The 27720-nt window shown below is 42.2% G+C and overlaps 1 protein-coding gene across 1 annotated transcript in view; it reads left to right on the top strand.

Annotated features, from left to right (window-relative positions):
- Positions 1 to 26714, top strand: part of LOC141910976 (uncharacterized) — an 89289-nt gene extending 62575 nt beyond the window's left edge. The window contains exons 9-14 of the mRNA XM_074801885.1: positions 21327 to 21794; positions 22213 to 22377; positions 23257 to 23331; positions 23421 to 23532; positions 24043 to 24136; positions 24784 to 26714. Coding sequence (XP_074657986.1) covers positions 21327 to 21794; positions 22213 to 22377; positions 23257 to 23331; positions 23421 to 23532; positions 24043 to 24136; positions 24784 to 24946 — 1077 coding nt within the window. The 3' untranslated portion in view covers positions 24947 to 26714. The remainder of the gene's footprint in view (positions 1 to 21326; positions 21795 to 22212; positions 22378 to 23256; positions 23332 to 23420; positions 23533 to 24042; positions 24137 to 24783) is intronic.
- Positions 26715 to 27720: the final 1006 nt, after the last annotated feature.

Raw genomic sequence — 27720 nt, 5'->3', positions numbered from 1 at the left:
CAGAAATTCGGGGAATTTGACAAATTTCGCCAAAAAAAATTGGAAAACTGGGAATTCTGATAATGTTCTTGACCACGTGGTTCTTTATCAAAAAGCGATTCAATGAAAAATGAATGAATTGGGAATATTTTAAACCTAAGGATTTTTGCGATTCACTCTCAGGGAATTTTGTGTAGACACATGGAAAAATCAGCGAAAAACTCAGGGATTTGTAAATGGGCGGAAAGTTGGATTTCTACTTGATCAGGGAATTGCGGGGAATTCGTAAACGGATGGAAAATGGCCGCGCACCTAGAGAGTTCTTCGAAACCGGGGGGGGACCCTGGATCTCCGTGAGGATGTAACGATGATCCGTTGTAACCTCGAATAAGACACTTCAATTCATCGTGATAGGAGTGTGAGGCCGCTCGGCCCACGTGCCGATCCCCGGGTTCCGTTTCTTACTCAAATTCTCATCATTTCCCCGATGAATCGAATTACGCTCGTCCGGCCGCGTTTCGTGTCAAGGTTAAGCGGAGACCCGATGCTGTTAACTCGACGCGTTGATGGATTGGTTAATAGCAGACGCTTCACGTCGATATCTGCCGGATATGAATTTCTCCTTCAACGATGACAATTTCTCTTAACCTTCACCAAGAAAACAAACATTTCGTTTCTTGAGAGTTTCGATCGTTGAGGATTTACAAACATAACCCTGAGAGTTAACTGTGAACTCAGGATCCAGCTCCACAGATGAGAATTAGAGTTAACTGTGAACTCAGGATCCAGTTCCGCAGTTGTAGGATAGAGTTAACTGTGAACTCAGGATCCAGTTCCGCAGTTGTAGGATAGAGTTAACTCTGAACTCAGGATCCAGTTCCACAGTTGTAGGATAGAGTTAACTCTCAACTCAGGATCCAGTTCCACAGTTGTAGGATAGAGTTAACTCTCAACTCAGGAACCAGCTCCGTAGTTGTTAAGTAGAATTTAACTCTGAACGCAGACGGATTGAGAATTGAGGAACGGACGGATTGAGAATTGAGGAACAGACGGATTGAGAATAAAGGAACAGACGGATTGAGAATTGAGGAACAGAGGGATTGAGAATTGAGGAGCAGACAATTTACAGTTGCTATGACAAATTGAGGATTGAGGAGCGGACACATTTATCAAGCAAATGTAACGACAGCAGACAAGCAGTTCGCTCAGCAGACGGATGGTAAAATGTCAGTCAAATGAAGTAGAGATAATTCTGTCTCGTCTGCGTGAGATACAGTTGTTAATTACACGTGTTAACGAGGTGACATCGACTTTTACCAGCTACGACTAATCAACGTCTAGTTCGTGTTTACGTGTGAACAGGTCAAATTGAATTCATTCCTCAAACCCAGTTCCACAGTTACACGCTCGAAATGTGGAACTCCCAGGTCCCAGTTCCACAGTTACACGCTCGAAATGTGGAACTCCCAGGTCCCAGTTCCGCAGTTATCACTTTGAACTATGGAACTCAGTTCCACATTTCCAGACTTGAAATTTTTTCCGCAGTTTTGGAAATGCTTATTTTGATCTTAAAATAGGGATTGACCCTGTTATTTATTGGGTTGGTAAATTTCGTTTGAATTTTTCGATTGGGTGTCCCTTACAAACCCACCACACCTGCCGGGAGTGAAACAGAGGGTTTGATATTGAAATCGGAAATTGAAGTACAGATAAAGTTGTGTGATCGAGTTAACAGAATTTTTTGTTTTAATCAAAGTACATAATTGGGAAATTCTTTTCCGGTTCATTCAAGCTTATTTTAAAGGCATTGATATATGTAATTGCCCCCTAAACCCCCCCCTGAACCCCTCTGACCTGACCCCCCCCCCCAATCTTTTTCTCATGTCATTCATTGATTGACTCTCATGTATTTATGCATAATTGCGTATATTTATCACGCTCCGGTTATCTGGTTATCCAGTTATCCGGTTATCCGCTAGTTTCTGAAACAAGACGACGAACAAATTGAACAATTTGTCAATGTCGGGCTCGCTGTGATAGGGTTAATCCGCGGGGCGCCGAGAGACGAGTAGAAATTGATGAAAATGTGTTTTCATACGAGATGTCAAATCTTGCCTCGTTGCTCTCACCTCCTTGGATTCAGTCGTTCAGGAACAGACGGATCGACCAGAACAGCGTCGCCATAGTTGAATATTCGGGGGATCTGGAAACCGTCGAGAGAAAGAAGACAAGCAATCGTCGGGGATCTAGAAACTACTGATTGGATCGAATCACCTCCTTGGATTCAGTCGTTTAGGAACAGACGGATCGACCAGAACAGCGTCGCCATAGTTGAATATTCGGGGGATCTGGAAACCGTCGAGAGAAAGAAGACAAGCAATCGTCGGGGATCTAGAAACTACTGATTGGATCGAATCCTCCCGGGAGCCCGTCAGAAATTGCGGCGTCGTTATTTATACATCTAGTCGCAGAACGTATTCAGTTTCTTCTGTTTCTACGCTGAGTGTTGTTGCCTGGTCGCTAATGTGTGCGGCTATTTCAACCCTAGACACAACGTCACATTCTCTCTCTCCCTCTCTCTCTCTCTCCCTCCCTCCCTCTCTCTCTCCCTCTCACTCTCACCCCCTCTCACTCTCTCTCCCTCTCCCTCCCTCTCTCCCTCTCACTCTCTCCCTCTCACTATCACCCCCTCTATCTCTCTTTCCCTCTCTCCCCCTCTCACTCCCCCCCTCTCTCCCCCTCCCTCCCTCACTATCCCCCTCTCACTCTCTCCGTCTCTCCTACAGTTATACAGATGATAATAGAACGTTCGCGTGACTGGTTGGTTATTTTATTGACCGGCAGACGCAGAAAACAATTGCCTGAAAATATTGCCAACTCGTCGTCATCGACATGCCGGCTATCACGCTATGTCGGGCAAATAAAAACTATTTGGATAGAATGCTTTCTTATCCTAACCCTTGCCCCACCAGGATTGTAACGAAAAGCCCATAGAACTCTGGTGGCTGATTGAGCTTGTAAGTTTGTCTGGCCAGTGAGCTGACCAGTCAGGTGTCAACAATACCTGCTATTATTCTCAGATGACCAGAGCTTAGACTGATCTTAAGTTGTTAGATTGGCTATAGAACCAAAATGAACTTAGACTGGTCTTAAGTTGTTTGATTGGTTATAGAACCCAAATGAGCTTAGACTGATCTTAAGTTGTTTGATTGGCTATAGAACCAAAATGAACTTAGATTGGTCTTAAGTTGTTTGATTGGTTATAGAACCAAAATGAGCTTAGACTGGTCTTAAGTTGTTAGATTGGTTATAGAACCCAAATGAGCTTAGACTGGTCTTAAGTTTTTAGATTGGTGAAAGAACCTAAATGAGCTTAGATTGGCTTCAAATTGGCTTCAAATCTGAAGCCATAAAGTAAAACTGCACTACTGGTTTCAGCCTTTTAATGGCAGACTTCAATCCATAGGCGTCCCCAGGAATTTTCATGGGGGGTTCGAATAAGCACCAATCAAGTAGACCTATCCACAATGTTGAGTGTTTGGTGGGCCTCCCCATAAAAACTTTGTGAAAATTGGTGGCTTTAGCTGGAGACATTTTCCAGGCTCTAAATGAATCATTTAGAGTTAAAAGTCTATTCAAATTGGCAAGAAAAATCTTGAACATTCATTACATGGTATCTTGAGAAGTTAGCTATCTCGAAAAGGGGGTGCGTCCGCTACCCCCACACTCTCCTTCGGGACGCCTATGCAATCTTATAGAAACTGAAATGAGTCAAACATATTTAATCATAAGTTGAGTGTATGGTATAATCCGCGAGTGAGTGACTGGTCAAATATGAGACACATTCGCAGAAATAAAGATAGGATGTGTGACTCAGTGTGGATCATCGCACGAGAGGCTGGTTTACTGTTTCGTGATTTGAATATGTGGCTCTTCACACACTCCGGCGCTTGTTCGCGTATAGCTGCGCTCGCGATCAGTTGCTGCAGCTTTCAGTGAGCAGACGTACAATCATCATCCGTCGTCTGCTGAGAGAACGAACCAGTTCGAACAGACGGTGAGCCGGAGCGAGCTGGATTACCCGATCGCGTAGTTTTAAACCTAGCTTCAGCGGTTGCGACTTAGTTAGGACCGGTCTTAGCTTATTTCATTCCTGTTCTTATAGATAATAAGCGCTTTGGACCTGGTTTAACATTTAGATTTGATGCCAGCGTCAAAACATCGTCGAAAATGAACTAATCAGAACTCGAGAATAAACTCTGACTCAGAATTCTTTTGTCCTGGATCTAAATTCGTTTTTTATTTTGCCGCGTGGATAATGCAAAATGAGCTTAGACCGGTCTTAGATTCAAGTCATGACCTAGTCGAAGGGATATTATTAAGTTGTGACGCGCTGAAATGGTTTAAATCTTAAGACTTTTCTCGAGTTGTTGGAATCGGTTATGGAAACAAAATGAGTTTAAACCGGTCTTAAATGTATTCCATTCATGTAGCTATACAGGACTTAGTTCTAAGGCCAGTCTAGAATCTTTTTGTTCACATTTCTGATCTTACAAACTTGATACGGGTCTTCAGATTAAAACCATTTCAATTTTACAAATAGTTTTACGAAATTCCGACAATTTAGGATTTATGGATATTTTTCGAATCGGACTTTGTGAGGCAGGATTCGTGGAATATCAGCGGATTGAGGTCGAATAGCCGTCTCCGTCTGAGGAGAGTAAAAATACCGCGAGGGAAATTTCGACCGAAATTTTGTCGACGAAATGAAATAGAAAACTGCTGAGATAATTGTCGGAAATCGGAGAAAATAACGATATCGAAATATATTCTCGGATTTTCCGCGACAAGCTTAACTGCGAGGATTATTTACAAAGCAAACTTGCAAAAATGCCGCAAGGAAAATTTTGACGGATTTAAACGATTGAAATGAAATAGAAAACTTTTTGAACTATCGCGAAAAAAATTGGGATTTATTTTTTGTTTCAAATTCTTGGGGACAGCCTGCAATCAGCGACAGTCTAAACCTACACTGGAATTATGGCGTGGTTTTTCGCCGGGAACAAGAACTGTTAATTTTGAAAATAGTTTTCGCTTGAAACATCGGTAATTGCCGCCTTCACCATGAAACCTAAAGATACTAATAACAATGGTAAGTTTGGTAGATTTTTTTCACTTTTTGAAAAATTTCATTAAAGATAAAAGTCTATTTCTGTTGTTATCAAGAGTCACGTGAGTCAGAGCCATATTTTTAAAGTTGAAACTAAAAGTGTTTGAAAGTCATCACTCTTCAGTCACAGTTTGTATCGATGTTAATATTCTTCAGACTGAGTTCATCGTAGACGATTAAAATCAGTTTAGATGAGAGAGTTACGCAATATCATCGGTTCAGTTGTCAGTTCAAAATCAATCATAGCCACAGTTCAATTGTTAATATCGCAAAGCCATATTTTAAATTTCACGCATATATATACCCTATGGGAGTGGCTCCAAAAAATTCCAAGTGCTGCATTGCGTATTAATTAGTAGGGTACTCCAAGGATATGTAAATCAACACAACCCGGAGGCATCAAAGGGTGGCTCCGGTAGTTGTAAATACATTTAAGGGTGGCTCCAGGAAATCATAGTTTGCAGTGTCGAGCGCTACAGTTAGTTCAGGAGATATCAAAGGGTGGCTCCATGAAATCGTAGTTTAGAGTGCCAAGTTCTAAAGTTAGTTCAGGAGATATCAAAGGGTGGCTCCTTGAAATCGTAGTTTAGAGTACCAAGTTCTAAAGTTAGTTCTGGAGAATTCGATGGGTGGCTCATAGTTCGGAGTTGCCCGAAATATTCCCTCGATGTGCAAGCATCCGATTATCGATCATTATGACGAATTATCCGTCGTTCGTTTTTGACAAGATGGCCGCCGCGGCCCTCCACGTATCTATAATAACGCTGTCACTGCGTGAGTAATGACGGTGGCCGGCTCCGGCGAACGAACGAAGATAAACAGCTCATCCGTTTTCCCCGTTCCGGAGAAACTCGCGACAAAATAAGGTTAAAAAATTGACTCGATTTCGATTAATAAAGCGTCGTCAGGGTTTCGAATGATTTACGATCATTTTTTTTGCGTCGTTCAAATTGATTTATCAAATTTCTCTCGCGATAAACGCAAAGGGGGGTAAACCGGTGAGTTTGTTACTCGCCGTGTGAGAAAGTAAGAGAGGGACGGGGGTAAGAAAGAGGTCGGGAAGAGGCAGGAGTGAAAAGAGTAAAGGGAGAGGCAGCATTGGAGGAAAAGGTATTGAGAAAGAGGGAGAGGTTGAATGAGAGGAAATAGAAAATGGAAAGAGGGAAAGAGTGAGAGGGAGAGGAAGGAGGGAAAGTAGGAGGCAGGTAGAGAGATGCATTGAGAGAGAGGGAGAGGAGAAAAGATGAGAGGGAGGGGAGAGAGAGAGAGAGAGAGAGAGAGGAAAGAGGAGAGAGGACTGAGAGAGAGGAAAGAGTAAAGAGGGGAGAGGGAGAGGAATAACAGGGTAGAGGAGAGAGGTGAGAGGAGAGGAATGAGTGAGAGGAAAGAGGGAGAGGAATGACAGGGGTGAGGAGAGAGGGTTAGGGGGTAAGGGGAGAGAGGGTCAGGGGGTAAGAGGAGAGAGGGTTAGGGGGTGAGAGGAGAAAGGGTTAGGGGGTGAGAGGAGAGAGGGTTAGGGGGTGAGAGGAGAGAGGGTTAGGGGGTGAGAGGAGAGAGGGTTAGGGGGTGAGAGGAGAGAGGGTCAGGGGGTAAGGGGAGAGAGGGTTAGGGGGTGAGAGGAGAAAGGGTTAGGGGGTGAGAGGAGAGAGGGTTAGGGGGTGAGAGGAGAGAGGGTTAGGGGGTGAGAGGAGAGAGGGTTAGGGGGTGAGAGGAGAGAGGGTTAGGGGGTGAGAGGAGAGAGGGTTAGGGGGTGAGAGGAGAGAGGGTTAGGGGGTGAGAGGAGAGAGGGTTAGGGGGTGAGAGGAGAGAGGAATGACAGGGGTGAGAGGAGAGAGGGTTAGGGGGTGAGAGGAGAGAGGGTTAGGGGGTGAGAGGAGAGAGGGTCAGGGGGTGAGAGGAGAGAGGGTTAGGGGGTGAGAGGAGAAAGGGTTAGGGGGTGAGAGGAGAGAGGGTTAGGGGGTGAGAGGAGAGAGGGTTAGGGGGTGAGAGGAGAGAGGGTTAGGGGGTGAGAGGAGAGAGGGTTAGGGGGTGAGAGGAGAGAGGGTTAGGGGGTGAGAGGAGAGAGGGTTAGGGGGTGAGAGGAGAGAGGGTTAGGGGGTGAGAGGAGAGAGGAATGACAGGGGTGAGAGGAGAGAGGGTTAGGGGGTAAGGGGAGAGAGGGTCAGGGGGTAAGAGGAGAGAGGGTCAGGGGGTGAGAGTAAGAGCAATTGAAATGTCTCATGTGATTTCACGGTTCATACACAATCGACGACCTTGAAAACCACAGCAGCCACAGCAGTTACAGATTCCCCGACACTCATAAATACCACCACTCATTCTCCACTCGTCGAGTGTTACGAGTGTTATCATCGGTTATGAGAAACGGTACAGATGACGTTCTACATCCTCGTCAGCAATCATCCTCGTCATCCTCGTCATCCTCGCGCGACGAACTGTTGTCGATGACATCGATTTCTTCCGCGACTAAAAGAAAAGAAACGAAACATCTTTTCAATCGTGTTTCTTTACCGAATCATCTATAGAATTCAACCGACCGGCGTCTCGGGTCCTCGACTCAGACCCGTCCTCCCCCGGCACGGATTTGAAAAGAAACAAAATATCTTTTCAATTGTGTTTCTATACAGAATCATCTAGAATTCAACCGACCGGCGACCCGCGACCTCCATCCCTGGGTGATGCAGTGTCTTAATAATCCTCTCGAGGCTCGACTCAGCCAGACCTGTCCTCCCCCCAGAGAGGGATTTGAAGATAACGACATCGCTACACTCGACCAGGGTGCTAAACCCTGCCACACTAGACCGAGTGCGAAGGTTTACCGTTAGAAAACTTGCGGCACCAATCGGATTGCTCGTTGTATAATCGCTGAGATTATTTCATGGGAAAACTATAAATGGAAAAACTGGGGCTAAAATAAAACGAGATTTCTGATTGGCTAATAACGACATCATCTAAGCTGTGCACTGGGTCTAGTGCAGCAGGGTTTCGTACCGTGGCCAGTCTCGATGCCGTCAGGTTCGGGAGGATGAGTTGTGATCTGAAATTAGACGCAATTTTACGATGTTATTCAGTAATAATTAACTGTAAAACCTTTCGAAACGTTTGCGCCGCTTGTAAATTCGTTTCGTAAACACCGTTATTACGAGTGTCTTTATCTCGAAATAACCGGCGTAAATAACCGCGGGCAATTATGCAAATTTACGCTAGTTTTGCATCTCATTTTTCCCTGGTGACGTCGAAACTGTTGCTGCTACTGCTGTTGCTGGTGCTGGTGTAGCTGGTGCTGATGTAGGGGAATCGGCGGAGAGTATTGAGAAGGTGTCATCGTAAACAAACAGCGTAATTTGTATGCACCACGTCGACACAGCGGCTACAAGCAAGCAGACGGATTTAGACGGACTTACCCAGACGGATTCAGACAAACTCGGGCAGACGTATTCAGACAGACTCGAGCAGACAGATTCAGACAAACTCGGGCAGAAGGATTCAGAGGGCAGACTCAAGCAGATGGATTAAGACTAAAGACTCGAGCAGACAGATTCAGATGGACTGATTCAGGCAGATGGATCCAGATGGACTGATTCAGGCAGACGGATTCAGACAGACAGACTCGAGCAGATGGATTCAGATGGACCAACTCAAGCAGACAAAACTTTAGACAAACATGTTTAGACAGAAAGAAGTCAAGGTAGACCGACAGTTATAAACAGGCTGATATTCAGACAGTGATTCAGATGAACACAGACAGACAGATTCAGATGGTCCGAGCAGATGAATTTAGACAGATTTAGACTGTTCGACTTAAGAAAGAAAGACAAGTTAAGGCTGATGGATTTTTGGGTTTGTACGGACAGAAGTAGATTTGGACAGATGGACTCAGCCATTTCTGTGTCATTAACAATTCTAGTTCTTGCGGAAGAAATTATCGAAAAACTGCTGCAGAAAAGTCAACAGCGTCGTCATTACGCAACAGGTCTCGAGGCGGTTGAAACCTCTCGACGACTCTTACGCTCCCAGTTTGAGAGATCCGGTTCAGGGAAACATTTTCCCGTCGTCGTGTTCCATATCGGATTATTCCCGCCGAACGAGATCGTATCCGGATAATGAAGTGGTGCTCGAGGCGTCGCGAGAGAGGACCTCCGGTACCGGTCAATATCCGTCGACCGGTCGACCGACGGTTGAGCGATTTAAACCGCTACGATAAATATGATTGATAACGTTTCCGTTGGTAATTCAATAGATAATCGACGGAGCGCGGACTCAAATGCGGCTCTTTTCCGATCAATGTCCCGCTGTGTGGATTATTGAAACATCTTGACTTCTAATCAGGGAGTCAGCTCTCTTTTCTCAGAATCATCTGTCTTCTCTCATGTTTTGGAGTCATCTCTTCTGACTCAAGTTTTGGAGTGATCTTTTTTTCCTGTCTCGGAGTCTTCTGTCTTTTCTCTTGTTTTGGAGTCATCTCTCCTGACTTAGGGGATGGAGTCATCTTTTTTCCTGTCTCAAGAGTCATCTGTTGAAGTCATCCCTTTTATCGCAAGATTTATCTCTTCTTGAATCAAGTTTTGTAGTCATCCCTCCTGACTCTCAAGTCATCTTACTTTCCTTGTCTCTCTTTAGCTCAGATAAGTTTGAAAGTTCATATTCCAGCATGTTAATCCAGGGGAAATGTGGCTGTAAGTCATAAAACATATCTTAAGTTGTTAGATTGACTTAAGAACTAAGATGGTCTTAGACTAGTCTTAACTTGACTTAAGAAACGCGCTACAGGAATTTCTGCTTATGGCTTCTACTAGGCCAGCATCTTCAAGAAAAGCCCCACATAACCAACACTTCCGTCATCCTCAGTTTTGTAGAACTATGGTAACTTAAATCGGAGCCATCTGGTTCGTATTAGGTACTAATGTCTATTTCAACTTGACTTGAGAGCATATCAAGTGGCCTAGCTTAGTCAGTGTGCTCTCAAGTCAAGTTGAAATAGACATTAGGTTTTCTGCCCTATGTATCCCGAGGTCTATACTCACTTTTTGTTGGCCTCATGCCTCTTAGGTGGATTTAACAGTGAGATATTGTCTGTGACAGCCATATTAGCCCTAACCCTCCCTCACGTCCGTTGAATTCGATTTAACTAACACGATTTGACGCTCAGTTACCAGTTGGTCGGGTCATTTTAGTCGTGTTATCACTGATATTCCGTTTGGCTTATTGAATTTGCGAGCAGACGTCGGCGTCTGATCGAACGACAGACAGACTCTCTCCGGATAAATATGTACAGAACGTTTAATCAGAGAAAATTTACCCAGTCACTGCTCGATGTTTGCCGTATATGTGTTTGTATCGTCGCGAATGACTTCTGCAACTTTGTGGCAAGTGAGGTTCCACCAGGTGTGGTTAGTGTGCAGTAAGACATAACTAGCTAATGCTACAATAGAGGATTCTACTTGTGGCAAGTGAGGATCCACCAGGTGTCGCTAGTGTGCAGTAGGACACCAACTACTGTGGCAATGGAGGAATCCACTTGTGGCAAGTGAGCATCCACTAGGTGTCGCTAGTGTTCGGTAGGACATCGACTACTGCGGCAATAGAGGATTCCACTTGTGGCAAGTGAGGATCCACCTGGTGTCGCTAGTGCGCAATAGGATATCAACTAATGCAGCAATAGTGGATTCAACTTGTGGCAATTGAGGATCCACCGGGTGTCGCTAGTGTGCAGTAGGACATCAACTACTGCAGCAATAGAGGATTCCACTTGTGGCAAGTGAGGATCTACTAGGTGTGCTGCAGTAAGTATCTATAATTAAGTATATTTAAGCTTTAAGCTGGTTTATGAGCTCCCCCTCCCCTCCCAAACCAATTTCAATATTCCAGAAACAACCTTTACCTCTCATCTAGAAACTACGCATCTTATTTACGAGAAAAAAAAAATGTCCATTAAGTTTCCGTGGCAACCGGATCAAAGAAGTCTCGAAACGAGGACCCGTGACGGAATCCAGTCTTACGCTAATTTCTTCTAAGAAGATTCTATTAAAGTCTATTTATACTCGGTAGCAGACGCAATTCACGTTAACGTTTCATTAACCAAGCGACAATCTCGTCTGCCCGGGAATCTAGTCTCAAAGAATCCCGTCTGCCTGAGAATCTAGTCTCAAAGAATCCCGTCTGCCTGAGAATCTAGTCTCAAAGAATCTCGTCTGCCTGAGAATAAATCTAGTCTCAAAGAATCCCGTCTGCTTTAGAATCTAGTCTCAAAGAATCCCGTCTGCCTTAGAATCTAGTCTCAAAGAATCCCATCTGCCTGAGAATCTAGTCTCAAAGAATCCCATCTGCCTGGGAATCTAGTCTGAAAGAATCCCGTCTGCCTGAGAATGCCAGTCATGATTTTAACCCGTTCCACCTAGCTGTCGAACAGTAAAGGGTTAAAATTGTTATTGTAGCAGAAATCATCACTTGTGGCCTTGATCGCGAGTGAGTTCGTGTAATATTTAGATGATGATTGTAAATTTATAAATCGCGTGTGTGTGTTCAGTGTTACAGGTGTCTATAAGCACACCTACTGAATCACACAATAACATCATCAGGTATGTATCAATGTACCCGGTAACCCTGTCTCTATTAATTAACCTCGCTGCACTAATCGTTTTCAATAATTGATGGTTGTTAAATCGACTTGTACTATAATTTCACAGTAAGCGTCGATGGTTTAAGCGAAGCGACGTCATTCAAACATCGAATCTCTCTCAGAGCCCGGGTCTCGCTGGTATATCGGGATTATTAATATGTTCAGTGCTTAAAATTGGTACCTAGTTCAGAGGTATGGGCCTAATGATAAGACCATGCCAAGTTCATTCAGGTCCAGTACCATTATTGAGAGTTAAGCTAGGCCCAGTCTAAGCTTATTCAGGTCCAGTACCACTATTGAGAGTTAAGCTAAGACGAGTCTAAGCTCATTCAAGTCATGTACCATTATTGAGAGTTGAGCTAAGACCAGTCTAAGCAAATTCAGGTCCATTCACTATTGAGATTTAAGATATGACTGGGTGTAGCTCATTTAGGTCCAGTACCGCTATTTAAGTCTTGAGATATAAGACCAGTTTAAGCTCATTTTATCCAGTAACACTATTGAGATTTATGACGAGTCCAAGCTAAGCTCGTTATATTGAGCACTGAGCTTAGGATGTTTGAATTCAATCAGTAAGATGACAAATGAAATTCCCGAAAACCTCCCATCTTGAAATGTTTATACGATTTGCCGCTTCATCTATAAAACAGAAATCGAGATGAATAAATGAATCTTGTGTAAGCTCCTTCAGGATCTGAATTATACATGCTCGGAAAACAAGCGAACCCCCGACGGGATCGGGATCGCTTCCTTAATGTGACATGTAGACATTGTTTAGCGGTTATATAAAGCCCGCTCCCCGCCTCCCTCCCCCTCTCCCTCCCCCTCTCTCGCAGTATACCGTGGTAGTCGTTTATGGTGCTATAAATCAATGAGTAGTTGATACCACGGTTTGAAGCGGTATTTGCTCAACAGTCGTCGCGGGATATTAACGACCGGTTTTATTCACGTATACTGTTTAACAATTACAACTTATGCTCACCCTCAAACCTCGCTCCCACAATATACCTCCCTCCTACAATATACCTCCCTCCTACAACATACCTCCCTCCTACAACATACCTCCCTCCTACAACATACCTCCCTCTCACAATATACCTCCCTCTCTTCAATAACTCTCCTATAACAACCTCTCCATCATACCTACTTATCCTTAAACCTCTTCAACAAAATACCTCCCTCCGACAACATACCTCCCCCAACAATATACCTCCTTATCCTCAATTCCCTTTCCCCATTTCTCCTCTCTTCCATTCCATACCTCCGTTTCTCCATACCTCCTGACTTCTCATATTGCATCTTCTATCCTTGTCATACCGCATTTACGATACCTCCTCATCCATACCTCCCTCAAAACCTTCCTTTCTCCATACCTCCCTTTTCCCACCCCTGTACTTTGCGTCATTCTGTGTTCCATCCCTATTCATAGTTTCCCTTTATCCCCTCATCACCTTTATACCTCCCTCCATCCCTCCCTCTTCACCTCATACTTCCTCGTCCTCTCCATATTTCCCTCCATTACCTCTCTTTCCCTTTGTCCTCTCCAATCACCATCATTTCTATCTCTACTTTATTTCCTCCCTCCATCTCGGTCTTGCCCTCCATTTTTGCTATCCAGTCATTCCTCCCTCCGATCCCAGCCATCTCTCTCCCAACCTTCCTCTTCTGAAGCGGTTCTCAAGTTTATCGCGTCTTATTGTTCTACAAGTTTCGCAATAGCTATTTCCACTTCTTTCGAACGAATCTCCATTGTTTTCTATTCGTCTGAAGGAGTTAATGTTGTTGTTGCCGCGACGATGGTTCGAATGCCCCGGGCAGACGTGTAACACGTCGGGTCAAGGTCACGTATATTTCCAGTTTCCAGTACGGATCGGATTACGATATTGTTGTTTTATGAGAGTGTTTGAAGGATTGTCGGTAGAAACCTCCATCGCACAATCACACGCTGAACAACTGACAAATGTGACAAGTGTTGGATATGATTACATATATTATCTTCTGCTCCCTCTCTCTCCCTCTCCTCTCCCTCTCTCCCTCTCTCCCCCTCTCCCTCTCTCCCTATCTCCCTCTCTCCCTATCTCCCTCTCTCCCTCTCCCTCTCTCCCTCTCTCCCTCTCTCCCTCTCCCTCTCTCCCTCTCTCCCTCTCTCCCTCTCTCCCTCTCTCTCCCTCTCTCCTCCCTCTCTCTCCCTCTCCTCTGTCTCTCCACTCTCCTTCCCTCTCCCTCCCACTCCCTCCCCACTCCCCTTGCGTCATAAAATTCAACGATGGTAAATTTGAGCGAGGAACGATTTGTCAACAGCTGAAAAAAAATCAACTTTACATCGATTTCTTGCGATGTCAGATAAACGTGCGCGCGAAGCCGTCTGCTCAAACCGATGAATAATCAGAAATCTGCTCCGGTTTCTGCCAATTCCGTGACCTACTTATCAATTATACGACCTAGTTAACGATTCTGTGACCTAATTAATGATTCTGTGACCTAATTAATGATTCTGCGACCTAATTTACAAACACCGATCCGGAAATATCTTTCGTCTCTTTTTTCGGAGCTGTCCGATTCCTAGATTGCCAGGGGTTGTTTCCGGTGACAGGTCTTTGTTTCGGAAGACATTTTGTCGATTGCGCCTGGAAATCAAATATTAGTGCGATGTATATACATTGCGGACGTGTGATAATAGAAACCTGTCAGCATCGTTTCTGTTTCCTGTAGCGAGCGGGTTCATGTAAGGTCTGATTATAAAAACGAAGCGCTCCCCGCAGCATCCTCTGCGTCCTATCACCCCGTCCTCCTCTCTCTCCCCTACTATATCTCTCCTCTTCATTCTCCCCCTTGTCGGGGAATTTTGTGAAAAAATTCCGGGGAAATTTGTTGAGATTGTCAGACGGCATGAAAAATCGGACAGGTATAATATGACTTACGTATTTGACTTGAGTTAATATAGATCGGATCTCTCCCTCCCTCCCTCCCCTCCCTCTCCCTCTCCCTCTCCCTCTCCTTCTTCCTCTCCCTCTCCCTTATGACCCTGTCTCTCTCCTGCCCCTGTAACAGGGCTGTATAGCTCTATTAATGACCCTCTCCCCCTACCCCTTCCTCACCCTCCCCTCCCTCTCTGTACTGCCCGTGTAATGGGGCTGTTAAGCTCTAATAACGACCTGTAGGCACTTGTTTGCAGCAAACGGCTATAAATCTCTCTTATGTTTCTCATGTATATGTGTAGAAGGAACGTTGATCAGTAGTTTATGAGACAATCCCACATTCCGTCTTATACGACTCTTATAGACATACGCAGACATCGGGCGGGGATACGCGCTGTAGGGGTCAGATTGATGCGACATGATGTCAGGAATGGATGTCGTCTGCTTGAAATACTGTGGAAAACGTGAATAATTGTGGAAAAGTGGATGATGACTGCTTCTTTAGAAATGATAAACAAATGTGAAAAATATGTAAAAAATCTAATAATTTAGAAATGAAATCAGTTCGGAAGGAAAATCATCGGTGTTAGCATTTCAAGGTCCATCCAGAAATTTTTTTTTTTGAATCGTGAAAACGTGTGAAAAATATCTGTCAAAATTTCATCTACTGCGGAGCTCTGAATTTATGTGCACATGTTGTGACAAAATTTTAAGAGAAATTTCATTTGAATCTGTCTCAAAAAATGCCGCGAAAAATCTGATCTTGTCGCGATAGAATTTTTAAAAGACGATGTGAAAAACGCTAAAATTGCCTTCCCTTGACTGCGATTTCTCTGTTTTAGGAAAAAGTTTAAGTATCAATGCTGTTAATTTCATAGGTAAATTCTAGCTATCACAATGGGGGAGAGGGGAGAGGGAGGAGAGGGGGGATGAGAGGCTTGAAATACGTCACAGCCCTGCGCTAGTCGAGTACCCGTGTATATATATATATATATATATACATGCACGGTCGACTCGCAGCTAGAATCCATTTACGTCAATTTGCGAAGATCTCGACGGTTTCCGTTGCGCTTTTTTTTATAGCGATTGAAGTTACTTAGACTGAGATAATGATTTGCCGAGGGTTTCGCAATAGTTTCCCGTCGTCGGTTGAGTGTAATTTCGCTGATGGCTGCCATCGAAAGGTGATATCGTCGTCATTTTGACGAATTTCGCGTCTAATTCAGGCTGTACACCGATAGCGGATGAGGAATGTTTTGGTTTTAACGCAAAAAGTTAATTTGTTGCTGTAACCAGAGGGGTTTCCTTGGCCTCATCTACAAAATAACTTCCTACAGCGGTATTTGAACCTGGGTCTGCAGGCTGCAAGCCCTGTGTTCTACCACCAGACCACAGAACTTTGGTGGTTGATAGAGTTTGAAAGTTTGTCTGCTCGATGTGGCTGACCAGTCAGCTGTAGTGACTGGTGACCAGTCGGGTGTATGGTGACAATTCACTAACAATGACAGCTATCATTCACTGTTGAATGAGTTTGCCTGTGAAACTGATATAAGCTTAGACTGGTCTTTTTAGCTGTTAGATTGGTTATGGAACCAAAATGAGCTTAGACTGGTCTTAAGTTGTTGGATTGGTTAGAACTAACATCTGTTTTAAGCTGTTAAACTGGCTATAGAACTGAAATGGCATGTAGGAGGGGCCTGAAGCTTTATTAACCTCTAATAAGACATATAATAGGGTGTGGTTCGGGTTCAGCGCGGAAAACACCGAGCTAAACCAAAACATCGGAAGAAATATAAATATGGTTAACGCCTAAAATCGTTAGTAATATTATTAATCAATATGTTACGGTTACATAAAATAACAAGAGACGCCTTACGGTTAAATTATCACTAATCACAAAATACTTTAAGCGAGGGCGGAATCAGATATTCCCACTTAGTGCTTATGAAAGCGCGGTTCAGAGAGGGGCACAGTTCAGAGAGGGTCAGCGTCTAAGATCGATCCCAGGTTCAGAGAGGGTCCAATTTCTTTTGCGAATGATATATTCGAAATTGAATGTAAGTGCCGATACGGTGGAATTTAGTTAGAACAGATATAACGATATCCGATAAAACCGCGACAAAATCACAACAACAACAACAAAATTCAACGTAGAAGATAGTGTATTACAGCATAAGCCCATAGCAGAAATATATATATATATATATATATATATATATATATATATATATATATATTCTGGATATAGTTTTAATAACTACATTTTACCTAATGAGGCTGAAGGAAAAGTTTACAATAAGTTATTTTGCTAAGGTCAAAATTGACATTAATAGCAAAGTTATAGATATTTAACATTGAAAAGACCGCTATGTAGAAACATTTTACCTAACGAGGCTGAAGTAACTGTGCGAAATTGATCGTGCTGATTTACATTATTATCAGGGATGAATCTTGTTATTGTTGTGATTTTGTTGTCGGCAACCCTGACCCTATCTACCCTTCATAATTTTCTGCCTTTGAAAAAGTCGCCATTTTGTTTTTTAATGCCTGAATATGGCAGTGGAAAACAATAGTTCACCGTGTTTGATATTGCGGTGGGAATTTTGTAACTGATAATGGGATTTGCTCAGTGAGTGACGGGTTAGGGTTCTCCGGGGAGGTTACCGATACATAGTAGCCCGGGGGATCGTCCACAAATAGTTACAAAGTCAATATCGATGTCATTCGTCGTAATCGGTGAATCTTAGTAATTAGAAATCGGTACCGAGCGAATTCTAATTGAAAACCACTGCTGCGTAAACCAGATGATATCTGTATTTAAATGATTAACAGCGGGGCAGGTGGTCGTATTGCGGGGCAGGTGATCGTATTGCGGGGCAGGTGGACGTATTGCGGGGCAGGTGGTCGTATTGCGGGGCAGGTAACCGTATTGTGGGGCAGGTAACCGTATTATGGGGCAGGTGATCGTATTGTGGGGCGTGCGGATATGAATATTTGTACTGGTATTAATGATTCACCTCGGATACACTCGTTACTAATGGATTCTTTTTAATCGCGCGGTAATCAAAACTGATTACATTTTGACACCGATATCGGACGAACGCTTGAATCGCAATTGATAGATATTATTACATACTTCAGGTTCCCCGCGCCGCCGATGTGTGTTACGTATTGGCTCGTTGCCAGAAATGTCGATATGAAAATGACGATTTCGATATGAAAACGTCGGCGTTGTTCATTCATTCCGCGCTAAAAAAGAATCTCGTCCCGGAAATAAGGGTTTTTGATTGAATCGAAATCGTACGGTTGTTATGAAGTACCGTTTATGAAAACGCGTAGAATTTTACCGATATTAACCCGGCGAGCTGTGAGGCTAGTTTCACGTTTTGTACTGAAATCAATGAAACTATCAGAGACTCCTTGTAGATTTTGAATGACGTTTTTTTTTTCCGTCAGAAATTCCAGCAGTCCGATTTTAGACGTCCGTTCAAAATTTATCGATAAAATTTGTTAAGAAAAAAATTGAGAAAATAGAGTTGACTAATTATATAAAGGTGATATTCCTCAAGTTTTAGAAATTTTATTTCAATCTGCCTCCAGATTGTGATCAGTCTGTTTTTTTTATCGTATCTTGTTGATTACTTGATTCTAACTTCTGGATAGATTCGTCGAAATGGTCTATAATTTTACATAATGTTTGGCGATAGGTTTGTAGGAGGTCTTTATATAAAAGTGATAATCATGCCTACAAATCAATTACTGGGCGTTAATTAACGCAAACCAATTAATTAACTCATCTAATTAGTAAGTAATTGATAATCTTTAGAAAACAACATGAGGTGCTGGCATCGTAGCTGTCATTTATAAGACATCTAAATATTTAGTTTGAATAGTTCTGGCGAGATCGACGCAGTTCTCGAGAACAGAAATTCAGACTTCGTAATCCTTGAAAAATTCGGCTTAAAGCCTGATGATGTTGGAAGATCTGCAGAAGTTAATCGCGAAATATGAAAAAGGTAATTTAGAACTGGCGAATCAGATAATTTTCGTCCCATATAAGCCCTGATTTCGGTGTGCAACGCAAATACTTCCTATTCGGATTGTGTGGGTTTTTGAGCCATTTTTATAGAAAAAAAGTTTTTGTTTGTTTTCGTGATAATTCCTTGTTATTTATATATTCTGTACCGATAGAAAATAGGATAATTCTCCATCCTGGAATAAAAGCCGCAATGCAAACAGCGCATCATCGACTGATATGAACTTTGTACTTAGAACCGATTCATTCGACGCTGGTAAATCCCCGTCCTGCTCCGATATAACAGCGATTCCACGAACTTTCTATTCATTCACGTCTGCTACGAACGACGATGAACTAGTTTTTCTCCGGCGGTAAAACGAACGCAATTCTCGAGAGCGCATTTGAAATCTTTTGTCCGCCGTATTTCTTCTCGACGATATTTCGAGCTATTACCGGCTATTATCTCGAGGGTGTAATTAGATTTTCGTAAGTATTCGTTGCGATCGATATATATAGAGCTGATATAATTACGCGTTTTGAATATTCATCCGTACGGCATCCTTTTCATTCCGTATGAATTATGTATAATCTTTAATTACTTTCAAACGGACGCGAGAGGGTCGGCTTAGTTCGGTATTTCCATCTCGATTCTCGAGTTATCGTCGTATTCAGCCGAGCGTTATTCTCTTCATACGCGTTATTAGCCGCCTGGGGGCCGTATTAGATTCATCTTTCAATAGGTTTTAATTTCAACGGTTCTCGTATTAATCGCGGCGTACGATAAAAGTTATAAGCTGCCTGGCAGCCGTTTTTAAATCTGATTAGGATGAATAATATATTTAGGTATGTCTGGCGTACTAGCTTCCTGGTACCTGGCTTAGTTACAGATTTTTGTTGGCTTTTAATAGTCCGACTCGCTAAATAACAGAAGGTTTGAAAATTTCCCTTTGACTATTGATCTGAGCTGCCTGGTGGCCATATTTCGGTCATTCTGTTAAGGTAGGCGTATGAGTCTTAGGCGTATCAATCATTGCTTGTTTGAAAATGACTCATTGCTAGGATTTTAAGACTTGTAAAACTACGAGGTTTAGGGGCCATATTTCAATAGGTTTTTCTATGCGAAGATATGGCTTTGTGTGCATATTCGAATCGATATTATCTTAAGTGGCTGCCTGAGGGCTATATTTATATAAATCATTAATGCGTAGGTTTTTAGTAATATGAACAAGGTGATGGCCATATTTGAATCGGTATTAATTTCTAAGTGGCTGCCTGTGGGCCGTATTTGAACATGATATGACTGCCTGAGGGCTATATTTATATCGATCATTAATGCCTAAGTTTTTGGGAATATGAACGAGATGATGGCCATATTCGAATCGGTATCAATTTCTAAGTGGCTGCCTGTGGGCCGTATTTAAACCCGATATGACTGCCTGAGGGCTATATTTATATCGATCATTAATGCCTAAGTTTTTGGGAATATGAACGAGATGATGGCCATATTCGAATCGGTATCAATTTCTAAGTGGCTGCCTGTGGGCCGTATTTAAACCCGATATGACTGCCTGAAGGCTATATTTATATCGATCATTAATGCTTAAGGTTTTCGGAATATGAACGAGGTGGTGGCCATATTTGAATCGGTATCAATTTCTAAGTGGCTGCCTGTGGGCCGTATTTAAACCCGATATGACTGCCTGAAGGCTATATTTATATCGATCATTAATGCTTAAGGTTTTCGGAATATGAACGAGGTGGTCGGTAAGATGAGATACCGCGACGAATCGCTGTACGTTTACCCCGTTAAAGGACGTCGCCAGCTGTCGATCAATTACACTCGCAGATGGGAGGTAAGCAACGCCACCTACGTGTCGGTTACGTTACTAAATATTCGCGTAGTAAGGACCCAGTTCCATGGTCGTGAAATGCTTGGAGTTGTAACAACAATTATATATACAAAATCCCATGATGAAAATGAAAAAACATCAAGTCCGAAAATGTTTCCTTGAGCTAGTAGTTTATTAGACATTTCGACTATATCCTAATAGTCATCTTCCAAGAATATTCCTGAAGATGACTATTAGGATATAGTCGAAACGTTGAATGAATGGGTATTAGCTCGAGGTAACATTTCAGCCTCGATGTTTCATTCTGATCGTAGGATTTCATATTGTCAAAATGAATTCTTTCACTTAATTGTGGAACTGGGTCCAGATCATCGATAAAGGTAAGTTGTTTGGGTTGCAGATGCTTAAATGACACCAGGACTAGTTCTGCAGTTGTGAGTTAAAATTTGATTTCACAGTGAATTGGTTTTAACGCAGAGCCAAGAATTTTATGACTAAGTGTGGTGTAATCTGTTTTATAAAATGTGGTACCGGTACAGTTACAGTATGGAAGAGAGTTTGTATTCGGGGAATCAATATTCCCGAACTGGAATACGTTCAATTGAAACTTGTGTTAGTTTGACTTTACTCTAAAACCTACTTTCATTCACGCCATCTGGTGACGAGTGCCTGTACCTCGTTTCACCTCGCTATCGATGTATTTTTTCATGCTCTATTTGTTGTTTTTCGATGTTGTCAATTTGTGTTTTTCGCTTTTTCCGTTCGTCGCGCGCAGTTTACGAAACCGATGCAAATATGCTACATAAACGACATGCCTCTGAGCGACGATGAGGAGGACGCGGATGGCGGCGCCCCCTATTACGGCGGCGGCGTACGAGAAGTAACGGGCGGAGGGTTACGCGGTATTTCCGAGGCGTCCGATCTGGAGGCCGATCTCGAGCGAACTTACCTCGTCGACGATGACGATGATAATGAAAACGAAGAGGTCGCGTCGAAAGAGCAGACTACGAACGATCAAACTTATCTCCACGACGATGACGACGCGAACGAATCGCTCGTAGATTCGGAATCGACGAATTTGATTCGCGGCGATGAGACCGAGGTGGCGCCGCTGGATTTACCGCGGGTTCGTCGCGAATCGGAGGAATCCGGCGAATCGGACGCAGAGGACGATATCGTCATGTGCAACGATCGTAGTTTGAGCAGACGGAGCATCGTCGATGACGACGACCTCGGATTGTTGGTATGTATCGGATTGAAAGCGTACCGGGGCGAGTGAGGATATTATTATTTTTATTTCTATTATTATTGTTCTTTTCAGATTATTATTATTCTATATATGATGTTAGATGTTGTAGAATAAGTGTTCAATTTGATGTAATTATTGTTGTATTTGGAAAATTTTGAATGGTTAGTTTAGGTACAAAAAACAACAATTATTAGTGGAGTGAATATACACATGTATTGTGGGGGGGGGGGGGAGCAGACGGACTCCGCTCGTGGAGAGATCTAGAATTTTAGGAAGGAACTAGAGATCTGATATTAAATCGTATTTTTAAGTCTTTTATGATAATAACATTTGAATTTCAACTATTGTTATTATGATAATGATTATTATTATTGTTATTCATTTTTTTCCGAATTTTTTATCGTTTTTGCAGCCTAAACAGATTCAACCTCCCGTGAAATTAAAAACACCGTCCCCAGCGCGACACAGCAGCGATATCGATCTGTACACGCAGTCGAAGCCAATAGATGGCAGCAACGAGGATTTCTTCACTAAACAAGCTCGACTACAAGCCGAAGCCAGAATGGCTCTAGCTCAGGTTCGTAAAGTGGATTCCTTGCTGGCAGGGCCACCTCCGGTCATCGGAGTTAGTCGACTATAGTCGAACTAAATGAAACCGAATGTCCGTTAGTCGGAACTATAGTCCGGAAATGGTCACCCACGCAATTGAGCACGGTCGCTACAGTTCAGACCTAGGTTCAAGATGGCCGGCACTGTGAAATACGTTACGACCGAACTGGATTGTGTTCGGTTATTAGTTCCGACCACTAGTCGACTAGCTACGAAAACCGAAGTTGGCCCAGGTAGCCCACTAGATAGCATGGATATCAGGAGCAGATCTAGAGTCTGAGTCAGGGTGTATCATATATGATTAAAAGGGGACCCAAAAAAGGAAACTTATCGGGAAAAATAAATAACTTTTGGGATACAGAGAACAAGCTTATGAATTAAATATTTTTAGGTATCTGTCATTTCGTCTTAAAATTTTGGACAATGCCATCGACTAGATGTTTATTCATCGATACATGATTCAATGAAAAATGTATTGATTGTAACATTTTAAACCTTAAAATTTCTCTGATTCACTCTCTGGTCGAATTTTGTGTAATCACATGAAAAAATCAGGGAATATTGAGGGAATTTGTAAATGGGTGGAAAGTGGCGCCACCCTGTGAAAATTCAGATCCCTGAAGTCAATAAAAATGGTTCTAAACAATGAAACTGACGCCCAGTTGCTGGGACCAGTTGCTGAAAAGTTGGTGAAAGATAACCGGCGAATAGATAACACCATCGTAACAATGAACCTTTAACTGTCACTAGGTCACCACTGGTTAACTCTAAAAATACTTTTGAGCAACTGCAGCCCCTGTCTCCTCTTGTGACTATGTTGTTCTTCATTTTCTGAATATTTTTCCAGGTTCGTCCAATGGCTCACATGCAACTCGAGATCGAACGACAGAAAAAGAAGAAATCTCCGATCGCCGATATAATGGTCAGTCTTTATTAGTTCTAGTTTACGCCGCTGTACGCGTAATCGGCAGCACTTGTTTTGACACGTTTGTTTTAATGTTTCGATTGCAGATTGGATTGCCGAAGATCACCGGTCAAAAACAGATCAATGGTTATATGTTGTACGAGATGAATATAGCACAGTTACAAGTGTTAGTCAACGACCTTCATAGTCAAATAGAAGGTTAGTGGAAATTGCCCTGAAATGACTTTCAGGTTATGCTTGGTCTTAAACCCATGATTTAAACAACTCGATTCAGAATAAGCTCTGAAGATGGTTGGAAGGATTCCATTTGAAATGTAAGAAAAATACGATTACAGTTGTTTAAATTGGTATCGTGGGTTTCCTTAGCATCACTATATGTAGACCCATCCAGAAAATATGTCTGCCCATGATATCAAAGAATTGTCCATTAGTGATTTGAACTTTAGACTTCGGTAAAAATGGCGATGAAAAGCGATTTGATGATGTCATAGGGGGATTCTTGGATGACAATTTGATGATGTCATAAGTGGATTCATGGGGATTTGTGGAGGTAGCCATCTTTTCTTGAAAGTTTTATATGATGTCGTAGGTGGATTAAGCAGAAAGCCAATTTTTCCAGGAGGGCTATCGATCAAATCAGTAAGATGACAATTTGATGATGTCATAGGGTGATTAACGGAGGATATATTCTGACGTTTGATATTGTAGGGTTAAATGAAGAATTAGTTCAGTTATTAGTGAGTAGAGATGATAATCACATGGAACAGGATTCGATGTTAGTCGATATAGAAGATTTAACCAGGTACGTACCACCAACACCCTCTCCTCCCCTCCCCCTGTTTTAATCACATATGTACCAACAACACCCTCTCTCCCTCGGTTTAACCTGATTGGAATAAGCTTCATGGAACTAGGCCCGAGGTGATGAATCTACTCTTGAAATTGAAAGTGTTCTTAATGACAAATAACGTTGCAAGCCTGCAAATCTCTCAAAGCTTTCAAAGGTTTTTGGGAGACCCTCTTCATTGTGAGTATTAAGTCCCTTCTTCGATCGTGCTTATTCTGGAAGAGGAATTTATCTTTTTCGATTGTCACGTTTGAAAGTTTCAATTCTTCCAATGAACTCAGGGAATTTGACAAATTTTACCAAAAACCTGGAAACTCAGGGAATCAGGATAATGTTATTTTGACTACGCGATTCTTGATCAGTCCGTGATTTAACGAAAAATGAATAAATTGTAACGTTTAAAACCTAGAAATTTCTCTGATTCGCCTTCACGGAAATTAGTGTAATCACATGGAACATTCGGGGAAAACTCAGGTGATTTGTACCCGGGCCCTAAGTGGCGCCACGCAGGTGGAAGAAGCACCAAAGTGAAAAAGCCTGAAACTTTGGCAATACCAATACTATATAAGTCTTGTTCCATTTTCCATCTTATTTTTGTACAGGAGAGCTCAAGAATATGCGGCGCGTTTAAATTCGAAAAACTCTCGCGAAAAATCGTCGACTGACGCCGGTAACCATGGCAGCAGCAGCAGCAGAGGTAACAATGCTACGTCGTCGTCGTCGTTTCGCGAAAAATCGAACCGTAAATGCGGCAAGAAAAAATGACCCGCGACGCTCGACGCGTATTTATTAAGAGACGTCTGTTAGTTGTTTTCATGCGAGCGCGTAACCGTGATCGTCTGCTGCGTGAATTTTCCCGATGAACAAAATTTGTGATCGCCGATGACGCGAAGAGAGGAGAAAGTCTCGAGTTTTAAAGATATCGGTTTGTTAACGATTTTACGTCTGCTGGAAGTTGTTCATCCGTCTGCTGCGAAAATGTTTCGGGTGAATTTTTTTTTCAGTGATGAAATTAAATGCTGCTGTTGTTGCCGCGGCGATGAGAACGGGCGTTTGACGATGACGGGTCCTGCTGCGGCGTTAGATTCAGTCGTAATAATATCGAATCCTACGAAAAACGGTTTTCCGAGAACGATGGGAGAGTTTCGCGAAATTCGCGCGTCTGATTGGGCGAGAGAGGGATTGTTGTTAAAGATTGTTAATTGTTTTGTCTCGTCGGACGCCGTGAAATAGCCCCTGGCAAGCGGGCTGACGAGCAGACGGATTTGTTTATGAAACGTTGCGTATTCTAGAAAATGAAAAAAAAAAGAGAATGAAAAACTGACCGCGAAAAACCTCTCAAATTCTCGAAGGAGAGTTGAGGTTTTGATATCGCGTCTAAAATTCAATAAACTCGAAATAAAAACTCATTTGCTTCTAAAAGCAGAGCGCTGTATTTTTGTGATAAATATGTATAGTCAGTTTCACATTTAGTGTGAGCTTAATTTGACTAGAAACGGCTTAAAAATGATGGTTGTATTCTGACTTAAAGAACGCATTTCAGGATTAATGAGCAAAACCGACAGTTAATGATGATATAACAGTTTATTATGACAGTTTGAAAGTTTTCACTAAACTTCATGATCAGAAAACCATAACTGTCGGTTTCGCTTATTGACCAGTCATGTGAACATATTTCAGGGTTCATTTTCACGAAAAAGCTAGCGATTGTTGGACGACAATTCAGACTTAACCGTTTAAAGCTTTGGACTTATCACTATTTGAACCCTGGTGCGAGTTGCGGGTTTCCAATGATTCAAAATAGACAAATTTCAACTCGTCTTTGAGGAAAACGTATAATCAAAATTTACAATCCTGAATGATTCAAAATGGACAGATTTCCACTCGTTTTTGAGGGGAAAATTAAAATCAAAATTTAGAATCGTTATTACCGGTAGATGTAGTACTATGTCACTAGAACACATGATGAAAAGTGAAGTGGATATTTTTTAAGGTAGAATTAGACAGTCATCAGTAATGTATAACTATGTATATCTAGTCTCTAAGTATCAGAAAATCAGAAAATACCTCTTAGAATGTTCGTAGGAATGTCAAGAAAACATAGGTCAGGTTCCAGTTCCACAATTGTGTGGATTTGATTCGTTTCTGGACGCGGTTCAACAGTTGACTGGGGTTTCATTTGACAAGGTGAACATACTTTGAATCTAGTTCCACAGTTATCGGGAGTTAGTTTGATTCTGGAGTAAAATACAGCGGAACCTCGTTAAAACAAACATCAAGGCACCAGATAATCTGTTCGTTATAACAAATGGCTCGTTAAATTCAGTTTGAACATAAATCTTTTGGAGTTACTCAAACTTCAGAACGCTAATGGAACGAAAATCCTGAAGGATTGGAGGAACTGGGTCTGAGGCGGAAATGAATCAGGTCGACCACCTTCTATATGAATGTAGTGATGAAAATAATGATAATAAGATATGAATATAGATATTGATATTATGATAATAAAATGGTGCTCAATCTCGAATGAAAAGTGTCAATGTAAATATAAATATATATATATATGAATATATAGATATATATATATATAAATATGTATATTATATACAGTAGACTTTGCTCAAGTCAGATCTAACAACAGCAGAGATAAGCGTTTAGCTCGAAAAGAGCTGTTTATCGCAAGACACAAGAGTTTTACTCAGAGATAACTGTTTAATGTTGATGTTCGTTTGAATATTTGTGTGAAGCTATGAAATATATACAGGAGTGGATCTAGAAAAACTGGAAGGCCTGGGTCCAGTAAAGAAAACAAAAGACATTTGTCGGATAAAGTAGCCATGTCAAAGGTCTCTAGTGGGATTCGTCATCAGTTTTGGATATTTTTGAAGATACGCATCCGAAAGGTTGCAATATCCGAGAGGATGAGTGTCAAATTTATGATATCTGTCTTGACGAAAAAGAGCCACCTCAATGGGAAGGCAGGGGGTGCAGACCCTGAGACCAGCCCCTAAATCCGCCCTTTATATATTAGATTTACCTCGGATATCGCTCTGAAGTCGGACAAATCTTTGCAATCGGGAAAGGTCCGATTTGAGCGTAGTCTACTGTATAATACGTATATAGCAGACGAGTTTGTATCGATGAATAATTGTATTGAATCCTGCTGTGTACGCTCCTCTATCTCTCTCGATGTGTCTGTCTGTTCACTATTTTCGCACGATGATTGGCCAATCAAAAGACTTCGTTCTCGAAAAAATGCATCGATTAGAAATTTGCTTGAAAGATAACCGGTGGATAATAATTGACGTAGTGGCGATTAAAAGTTCTATGGTATCTATCCTCCGTTTGTCGTCGAGCAACTTTTGAGTAACTGGTCCCGCAATCCCGTTACAAAAACTGGTGCCTGTGAATATATATTTACTCAAAAACCATGTTCACGGAGCTTGTACACATCCGTGACTAGCGAGGGCGTCTAAATCGGTTTCTTCTCCCCGAGTATGTATGTTAACGTTTGAAATAGTTTACATCTGTGATGTTTA

Source organism: Tubulanus polymorphus, chromosome 9, assembly GCF_964204645.1.
Source record: "Tubulanus polymorphus chromosome 9, tnTubPoly1.2, whole genome shotgun sequence".
NCBI lineage: Eukaryota > Metazoa > Nemertea > Palaeonemertea > Tubulaniformes > Tubulanidae > Tubulanus > Tubulanus polymorphus.
Note: the sequence above shows the minus strand (reverse complement) of the source record. Positions and strands in the feature narration are given on the sequence as shown.